Source organism: Buteo buteo, chromosome 18 (assembly GCF_964188355.1).
Source record: "Buteo buteo chromosome 18, bButBut1.hap1.1, whole genome shotgun sequence".
Taxonomy (NCBI): domain Eukaryota; kingdom Metazoa; phylum Chordata; class Aves; order Accipitriformes; family Accipitridae; genus Buteo; species Buteo buteo.
In genome coordinates, this window is record NC_134188.1 from 6,429,082 (window position 1) to 6,439,416 (window position 10,335).

At 43.6% G+C, this 10,335-nt stretch overlaps 1 protein-coding gene across 3 annotated transcripts in view; it reads right to left on the reverse strand.

The window, feature by feature from the left end:
• Positions 1–8,012, reverse strand: part of NUP58 (nucleoporin 58) — a 38,151-nt gene extending 30,139 nt beyond the window's left edge. Inside the window, exons 1-4 of one of the 3 annotated variants that reach the window (XM_075050710.1) lie at positions 7,978–8,012; positions 3,137–3,276; positions 1,815–1,853; positions 197–349 (exon numbers count right to left, since the gene is read on the reverse strand). In XM_075050710.1, the coding sequence (XP_074906811.1) occupies positions 197–349; positions 1,815–1,853; positions 3,137–3,276; positions 7,978–7,997 (352 nt within the window). In that variant the 5' untranslated portion in view covers positions 7,998–8,012. Of the gene's footprint in view, positions 1–196; positions 350–1,814; positions 1,854–3,136; positions 3,277–7,202; positions 7,516–7,977 lie in introns of those variants that run through there. The other 2 variants (XM_075050709.1, XM_075050708.1) reach the window with 2 other exon arrangements.
• Positions 8,013–10,335: the final 2,323 nt, after the last annotated feature.

The following is a 10,335-nucleotide window of genomic DNA, read 5'->3' on the forward strand; positions in this document are numbered from 1 at the left end:
ATCACATGGTATACTGCCCATAGATCTATCTGTATTAGGGTACCCAAATTTAGAACTAGAAGTCCAATGAACCTTCTTATTGAACTAACACAAAATTATGTAAATACTAGAAAAATATAGACTGTAGAACTGTTTTACATAAAGTTTTATTGTTTAGAAAAAAAAAGCTAAACAAAACCCCTAAACATTTACCTACCTGCTGCAGGAGTTGATGTAAGAGCAGATGATAATGATAGGCCACCTGCTGAGGTAGAAGTAACAGGTAAAGCAAATGGCGTGGCCGAACCTGCAGGTTTGTTGAAACCTAAACTAAAGCCTGTGGTAGCTGCTGATGTGGTGGCAGGCGTGCCTAAAAGAAACCCAAAACCAATTATCACTCTTAGAACATTCTGTTTGAGAACAAATGTTCAATTCACCTTATTTTCTGAACTATTCCCATTTAAGCATCATGAACACCATGGCATGCAAGATCATTTGCATCAAGTAAAATATCCCCATAGCACCTTCTGATAAATTTCAATTACATTAATTCCACAGGCATTTTCACTCCAGAATTCCTAGTGATCCAATGGGCTTTAATCATGGACTGGCAATTATATCTAGTGGTAATCCAAAAAAACTGTAAAAAAAAAAGGTTTCCACCAAGAGCATCTAATAGATGAACCAAATATTAGCAAATGGAGCTATAAACAATACTGCCCAAATATAGACTTAAAATTCTCAATTGGATGTGCATACCAAAATGAATGCACCATGTCCTTTCAATTTGTAAACAAGTATGTTGAAATGTTACTCCCTCAAACTTTCCTTTTGAACACTTTTAAAGTAAAGCAAATAAAGCTTTCACTTCCTGATGTTTTCATGGTAAGAATACATTTTACATTCTAGAATCCATGTTTCAAAGTAAAGGAGGAATATGCATATACATACACAAACCAAAATAGCACTCATAAGAAACACATACTTGGTATTCTCAGTAACTGCTGTCTGTCTGTTTTGGATGACATAATTTCATTCAGCTATTGAAAAGAATTAATGTTCCTCTGCATAGTACTGACTGCCATGTGTGATTATGCATCACACAATCTGTTCTGGGTTAGCTGCTGCTCCTCCCTTCTGCCCATTTCATTTTCTTCTTTATCCAACACTATTTTTTCCTATCTATTCACAGTATGGCTTCCAAAGTTCTTGGACTGCAATCTATCTTGTAGCACCACCCCCATCCCCAACATTTCTGATAATCAAGCTCATGTTTCTCCTCAGATATCAGTTGCTGGTGTTTAAAAAGAAAAAAACCAAACCCCACAACTACCCACATATTCCTGTATTTCTAATGACAGCTGAAAAATAGTAACTAAAGATGTATCAGAGAAACAAAAGTAAAACATTCCCAACATCCATTCCCTGTTCAACCCTCTTTATTCTTCTAAAAGAGGCAATTACCAAACAGACCCGTTCACACAAAGTTCATTAGAACAAGAAATTCCGTATGAAGAACTCTTTGGTAACGTATTCCACCTCCTCTCTGCTGAAGGATGAAACTCATTAGGGAGACATAAATACAAAGTCTAACTTTTCACTATGACCACTGTCACTGTTGTACAGGAACAGAATAATCCTTTAACAACAAGTAACAGTGCCCAGAACTGCAGGGCTCCACTCTGGTTTGCAGCCTTAACATCTGGGCTGCAAAGCGGACTGCAATTAGTAACAGGGGAAAAAGCTCACGTATGACCACTAACTTACTACATTACAAGAATCTATCTGTATTTTTTTTTGCCTTTGTAACATTAAAATCCAAATGAGGTCCTTACCTAGTGTCAGTCCTGTAGCAATAGTTGATGCTGTTCCTGCTTTAAGAATGAAAACAAACAAACAGAGTAAGAATAGTAACTGAAGACCACAGAGCAGCTATGATAGTAAAAAACATGAAGCAAAACACTGAAGTAGTGCAACATTGAGACAACATGTAGACTATTATACAAGCTTTTTCTGTAGTATGTAGAAAGCAAAACAACACTAACATAGAAAACAGTATTTGTAAGCACCAACAGCACAAATCAAAGCATAACTGACATCAAAACCCATCATTTTTCTTTATAAGAATCTGCTAACAGTGAGGCTGATGTTAACACATCAGTACAGCAAATCGTTTGAAATTTCAAACAAATGAAGATAAACAAAAATATGGAAACTAGTCAGTCTATCAAGTATTTTTTTAGCCACGTGGCAGTACATAACATTAGCATATAAACCAGCAGATTTACAGTATAATGAAGAGGATTATAGAGTCCAAATTCTTTGTACAATCCTGTGTCTTGGTTTAGGGTTTCTGCCCCACTGGTAACTTAAAGAGATTATTTTGAACACAGTGCTATGCCATTTCATATTTTAAAAACATCTGATTAGAAGATCAAAAGAATCATTAAGAGCTAAAAGAAAATTACCCCAATGTAGCCAAACACAGTAATAAAGGCTTTCAGTCTGCTGTTGAATTTATTTCTAGTAGATTGGTTCTTAGAACCTTCACCACCTACTCATACAAGTGTACACCGATGGCTAAAAAAATACCTCCAGTCAGAAAGTTTTATTCTTTTGCACTCCAATATTCCTATAAGAATATGTTCATAGGCTGAATTAGAGACCTAAGAAAATATTAATAAATTTCTTCATGCATATTGCTAATGTTAAAAAAACCCGCAAACAACAAAATCAGAAATGTTTACTACTGCAGGATTACAAACACCACATTACAAACAATGATCTCACAATGTTTTTAAATATTTGTCAGATCAAAATATACCTCAATCTTAAATCATAATTTTGAGCATCCAAGATGAGGAGTTAGATTTCTAGAAAACATCAGCATTCAAATTATGGAACAATTTACACACAGGCCCAGGCACAGTTTTCTGGTAACTGCATTTGTGTTTCTGCAGCATTGGTACTGCATAATTCTCAATGAATGACTTTTAAACTGTTCAATGAAGCCTTTTTACAAAACTAGGTAAGTAATATTCCGAGCTACAGAACTACTGTAAAAAAAAGTAAGCATGTTATGATGAACCAGATTTTGTGTACATGATATATTTCTTCACTGTTGATTCAAATTTCTGCTGTACAAGCATTTTTCTACCTGTACTGGTGCCTCCTAGTGTAAAGCCAGTTGTTGATTTTGATCCAAAAAGTCCACTCCCAAAGCTCACTGAAGGAGCTGATGTAGTCGCTGTAGCAGTGGAAGAGCCCAGAGTTCCAAAATTAAGTCCTCCTGTTGAGCTATTACAAAATAAGACTATTAGCAACAATTATTTTTCAAAATAAAAAAATCCTCCACCACCCCTTATTTGTTTCTTTCCCATGCCATCATTCATTTTCCCAAACCACACACAATGCAGCTGGACAAGACTAAGTCCAAGCTCACTACCACCAAAGAGAAAGAGGAAGCCCATCTCCCTTTTTCCTTCTACAGCTCCATAACTCCCACTGCTTCCTTGACACCAGCTCCAGCATTTGCTTAACTCCTTGCTGAGCTGATACATCTTTACCAGACCAGTGGGAAATTTGAACTTTTTTCTGTTAGAACACCTCATTAGTTCTGCCTAATTATTGTCCCTGAATACTGAAATGGGAGAATAAATGCTATAGGCAGCAGGAAGACGACAACAAACTTGCAACATCTTTTCAAAGCAGGTTACAAGCCCAGTTAGATAACTCTGACCAGAAGCCTTAACCAATGTTACTTTATTTCAATCTAAAGTGATAAGCAGAGATGCACAACCAATCACATCAACAGCACAACTTTGCCCTATCTTACCACCAAAGCACACTGATGCATTAATCCATTTTCTAACCTTCCCCACAAGTGCAAACCACAGAGGACCCATGCCTACCATATTTTCTTTTATGACTGCATACTTGTCAGAAAGTTACAGAAATAAACTTCCACAGCTGTTTTCACAGATGAAGGGGAAGAGAAAGGAAGGAGAGAATCAGGAATCAGTCAGTCATCACCAGTAAAATTAAGCCTTTTGTTTATTTTGGGTAACTACACATTTTAGAAGTTTCATGGTAAATAGAGAACAAACTTTGCATTTCACAAAGAAAGCATTAAGTTACTGTACAAAACACGGGGGAATACAATAATCATGATTATCTCTAACCAATGAAAATACAGGTACTAGCAGCCAGATGAGTCTACAATTTTAAAAACTTTGTTCTTAAACTGACAAAAAAATCAGGTGAATATTTATTTGTAGTAAATTCCTGCTCCCATTTGTGAGCCTTTTTAGAAACTAGGTAAGTTTTCTCTAACAACATTTTGCATAAGCACAACAGTAGCGCTGAAACAAAATGCAATTTAGACTTCAGAGTTAACAGTCATCAAAAAGTATCATATGATTCAGGTGTTCAGTATTCTCTCATTGTTCCCTCATCTCCTCTCTTTTTGTATGATGCCATGTCCTAGGCATAGCAAATGAAACACAAAAGTAAATCCTTAAAAAAAAAAAGAAAAAAGGCTATAAGTAGCTTTTACATTAAAAGTTTTCAAAATATCTACAAAAATGATTGCGACAAGCCCAGCAAAACGTGGTTGCAAGTTCAAAAATCTAGGTGTGAGTTATTTTTAAAGAAGTAATTCAGGAAGCAGAGTGTCCAAGAAGTTTAGAAGGACACAGGCCCACTAATTGTCCAACTCCACAGGAGCCAAAGCATTTCAGCTTTCTTTACTCCCAAAATTTCAACATACCAAACTACACCACCATGACCTAACTGCTCGTAAACTTAAACATACAACATGGTGCTTCTCTCACTAGTCAAGAGTTTGTGTTTCTCATCTTTTCCCAGTACAAAGATGACTCTTCTGCAAAATCTTTTCTTGTTTCAGCATTCCAGTAGAAGAAAGGTAAGGTACAAAATATGCAATTCAGCACTATAGGACAAAACCCCAAGTAAAACAAAGTGACATTTTGGTTTTTAATATAGAAAGAAACCAAAGTGTAGAAATAAAGCAATGGCAGTGTTCTCACCAAGAGGAGAAAGCATGTGCCAGAAGGACTATCTACTCCCCACAGATGGAAGGAAGAGGAGCTCAGGTCACTGAAGTCAGGTCTTAACTCTAATTTTAGAACTAGAACAAAGCATCGCACCTGGCTAAAGCATACTATAGGGAACATCGATTGACAAAAAGAAAGAGCATTAAGTGCCTGAATGGATATTGGTGCAATGCAGGAATTAGGTAGGCTGACATATCACATAGGCTTTGGGCCACCAAAATATAATCTTTGGTCACAATGATGAATAATACTTGTGCTTGGATTACACAATAAAGCCCCTTTTCTCCCAACATCTGACAATACTGTCTTAGACCCAGCTCAGGAGAACAGCTTCTTCTTATAGTCTCAAACATGTTCTCAAGAAAACCATCTCATAGGGACACTCAAGATTCTTTCTCCAATCATCCAGCGGTAAAAAGGCCTCTTTCTCTGTGATACTCCTTGACCAATAGCCCTGAAGGCTTGTCCTGCTTGTAAGAATAAATATATGAATAAAAACACAGAGTACCATAGTGCTATTAATTAGCACCTGTTAAATTTTTACTTATTATTTTAAAGAGATTAAAAAGCCAGCTAGAACAGAAAAAAAACCCAACAGAAAAACATTTAAGTTCAATAGGCCATTTTTAACAAGTGCTGATCAAAAAGACAGGAGTTTCCCTTGTTTCAGGCAGTACATTTAAAAGAACGTTTTTGAATAAACAATTATTTTAACTTGCTCATTTTAATCACAGGAAACCTGCATCAAACAGGCATTAAGTAAAAGAAACTTAAGTGCTTTACCAACTCCATACAAGCTTTGCTGTAGGGGTAAAAAAAACCAAAAAACAAAACCCCCAAAAACCCCAAACCCACCACCTAAGCCAAAAAGCCTAAGTACAAGTAACACATGAATGTCATCAACCTGTCATGACCACAAAATTAAGAGTATTAGAAGACACTCAAAAAACTTGTTCCCTCTCATATAGGCTTCCAAAAAGCAATTCCGCCATTTAATCCAGAGGTACTCTTTCAGATCTAGATTTTCTGTTCCCTTCCCCTCACACTGCGAATTCCTGACAATTCTGACAGACAACTATTTTCAAATATATCTGCTTCAGGTGAAGTTCCCTTGAGTAGCTCATGCTTCCCATTTAGTTTACAATGCAGTGATCAGTTTTGCCTGATCATATTTGGGAAAAACTCTGACACAAAGCTGCACTACACCAGCCCTAATCTTCAACGGAGGCATAATAGCAAGCAGGTCAGAAAAAAACAATCTCTGCTAGTATAGTTGTGTGCAAAGAAAGAAAAAAGAAAAAAAAAACTCAGCAACAGCGAAGATCTACCTATTATCCTGAGAAACCTAATTACTAATAATGCCTTTAGTACAGAGCCTGCTGTATGTCACATGCACATCAAAGCACAGCAAAGTTCTCCTTTTACTCCAAGACAATATACACCAAATACGCAGTTATCTGTTTCAGAAAGGATAAGGTTGCACCCAATTTCGGGGGGGGTGGGGGGAAGAAATTTCACATTTGAACATAAAACGTTTGGGCTTTGACATCAACGAGCTCCATGCCACACACACAAGCTCAGGCTGACTGCTGAAACCTAGATACCGCTACGATTCACATTCTGCGTTCAGAACGTTGGAGACCACCGTGAAGGGAGACACTTCGCTCCGACAAAACCAAAATAAAGCAAAACTAGAAGCGCACCCCCCTTATCCGCCGCTGAACAGATTCATCCCTACGTCCATATTTAGGGACCCGGCCGCCAGGCAGGTGAGGCAGGCAGGGGACACCGCCGCCCCCTGCGTGCCGCGGCAGACGCGGTGAAGCCGGTTCACCCGCGCACCGAGGGCCTTTCCAGCCGAGGGTGCCGGAGCTCCGGGACCCTCCCGGGGCAACAGCAGAGCCGCCCAGACACGCAGCCCAGGGCCTGCGCCTCCTCCGCGCTACCCGACCCCGGCACTCACTCACACACAGACACGCGTGTGCCGGCCGGGCCTGCCCCGCCGCGGCCCAGGCCAGGCCCGCGGAGTCGACGGCGGCCTCGGTGGCGGGCCGGGCCGGGCCGCGGGAGTCTGGGGGCGAGGGGCCCGCGGGCAGGGCCGAGCCGAGCGGGGGTCGGGGAGGGAGGTGTGAGGGAACGCCGCCTTACCTCGAAGTAGCGGCTCCGAAGGAAAAGCCCCCGCCTCCGCCTCCTCCTCCCGCCCCGGCGGCGGCGGCCGCCGCGGAGCCCAGGGTCCCCGCGCCGAAGGAGAAGCCCGCAGACATGGCGGCGGCGGCAGGGGGAACGACCGGAGAGAGGGGCCAAGGAGGCGGCAGCGGGCCCTCAGCGGCGGGAACCGGGGAGGGCGGCGGGAGCGAGCGGCCTCCCGAGGAGTGGGCGGCTGCGGCCTCCTCAGCGCCTCATGGCTGCTGGCGCCAACTTCGAACCCGGCGGCGAGCGCGCGAGCACCGGCCACGCTCCTTACGCGCGCCCGCCGCAATGCACCACGGGACGACGGCGGGACCGCGCCGCCCGCCGGCCCTTAAAGCGACAGCAACGCGCGGGGCGGCAGCGGACCCCGGAGCCGGGCTCCAGGCCTAAGAGGCGAAGATCAAGGAGATCCTTTCCCAGCAAGACAGCCGGCGGGAGGCAGCCTCCCCCAAGGTCCGCGCCTCGCCCGTGTTGGAACCGGCAACCGATTTCTGAAGGGCTTTTGTGATCCCTGCCCCGCTGGTCCCGAAACCGGGTTCGGCAGCCGTGTCCCGGCTGCTGGGGCTGCCCTCGGCTGTCGGCGGGCGATACCTCAAAGGTTACCTCCAGGTGACCGGCCTGGAAGCAGGAAACCGGCTCAAAATCCTACTCGAATTCCGTGAAAACCCCAAAACCCGCTTAATTTCAGGCTGAGCCTGGGCTCGCAGCCAGCACAAGGGCACGTGGTTCTCACCTGCCTCTCCAAGGACCCATCGTTTTTTAACACTGTCGCACGAACAGCACCTGAATCTCGCAAACTCAATTACTAATTACTGCCCGCATTTACTGCACAAATTACCGCTCACGGTTTCCCTACCAGGCTCTATTTCACGCACACGTATGCCACAGGGCGTGGCGTGAAGCTGCGTAAATGGTTCCACCCCTGCCCCGTCTGGTCGCTGGATCACGACATGACTCTCGTATAAAACCGGGGAACTGTAAGAAGCCACTGTTGAAATGCAGGGGAGCTTCTCAGGGTATCCTACATGCCACGTTTGCTCGGGAAAAGGCATTACTAGACTTTTCTTTTAACTATACCTGATAGTCTAGATGAATCAGTGCTATGAAAGGTTTTCTATGATTACCTCCAGAGTTTCTCAAAGCATCCCAAACAATGCAAAAACCTCTACTTTCTGCTGCTCAGTGCTGTGACTGCTGAAGACTGCGGTGGCCAATGGATATTATTTACCGAAAAGATTTTTGAGATTATTTATGGGTGACTGGGTAGCTGTCCTTTACAGAAGGCAGAGCTTCAGGCACATAGTTAAATGTAATTTGTGATGCTTAGTCCATGTTTACTTATATATTGCATGCACATGCCTATCTTTGAACATCTTAAAAAAATGAAAGCCCCAAACTGTGAAATGTTAGATGGCATGTATAGAGTGACTTCCATAGAGTCATTTGTCAACAAGTTCTTCTGATCTGACAGGCCATGAAGTGGCAAGATATATTGGCATAACAGGAAAAGGGGACCTGTCAAGGAAAGAGTGATGCTTTTCTAGTATGATTTTAATAACTTGTGACAGTCTATGTATGTCACCGCTCAAAAACTTCAAGATCATGAAGTCTCTGTGTTAGTAAAAGAGGTTAATTTTGTATAAAAACTGTCCTACTGAATTGTTACTAATTTAGATAATGAAAACAGCACGACTGTTTCTTGCTAGCCCATTCTGCAACCTTTAGGCTAAGTTTTATCATGTCTTTCAACTACTGTACAGCACATGCAAGATTTCGTGCACCAGCACCCACACAACTATGACATGGATGAGTCAACTGCACTGTGCAGCTTGTGAATTTGTTCTTGTACAGCCTAAAACTCTAACCCCCCTCAACACGCTTTTACCAGTTCTTACTTCAGTAAGGCCTTTGACACTGTCTCCCATAAGATCCCCACAGAGAAGCTGTTGACATACGGGGTAGGTGAGCAGAGAGGTGGATTCAAACCTGTCTGAATGGCCAGGCCCACAGGGAGGTAGGTGATCAGTGGCACAAAGTCTAGCTGGAGGCCAGTAGTGACCCAGGGGTCAATACTGGGTCCAGTCCTGTTTAACATCTTCATTAATGACCCAGGTGATGGCCAGTGTACCCTCAGCACATTTGCTGATGACACCAAACTGGAAGGAGTGGCTGATATGCCAGGGGGGTCATGCTGCCATCCAGAGCGACCTCAACAAGCTGGAGAAAAGGGGTGACAGGAACCTCATGAAGTTCAACAAGGAGAAGCGCAAAGTCCTGCACCTGGGGAGGAACAACCCCTGGGGGCCAGCCAGCAAGAAAGCAGCTTATCCAAAAAGGACCCGGGGGTCCCAGTGGACACAAGTTGAACATGAGCCAGCAATGGGCCCTTGCCGCAAAAAAGGTGAATGGCATCCTGGGCTGCATGAGGCAAAGTATTGCCAGCAGGTCGAGGGAGGTGATCCTTCCCCTCTGCTCAGCACTGGTGGGGCCGCACCTCTGCGTACTTGACTAGAGCACCTCTCCTGTGAGGAAAGGCTGAGAGCTGGGACTGTTAGGCCTGGAGAAAAGAAGGCCCAGGGGGATCTCATCAATATATATAAATACCTGAAGGGAAGGTGCAAAGAGGATGGAGCCAGAGTCTTCCCAGTGGTGCCCAGTGACAGGACCAGAGGCAATGAGCACAAACAAACACAGGAGGCTCCGTCTGAACACCAGGAAGCACTTTTTCCCTGCGAGGGTGACCGAGCACTTAACAGGTCGCCTAGAAAGGTGGTGGAGTCTCCATCCTTGGCAATGTTCAAAAGCTGCCTGGACATGGCCCTGGGCAACTGGCTCTGGACAGCCCTGCTCAAGCAGGGGGTTTGGACGAGATACCTCCAGAGGTTCCTTCCCACCTCAACCCCTCTGCGATTCTGTGATACTACAACAAAAAAGACCATCTTCCAGGAATTTCCACATTCTCGAGACTCTAAAAGACCGAAACTCTCCACACCACAAACAGAGGCCTGGGTAAACAGGGAACGGTTCTTGTTTCCCACACACTTACTGTCACCCCACCGCGGTGCCCAGGACCTCTCTCTCCTCAGGCCTG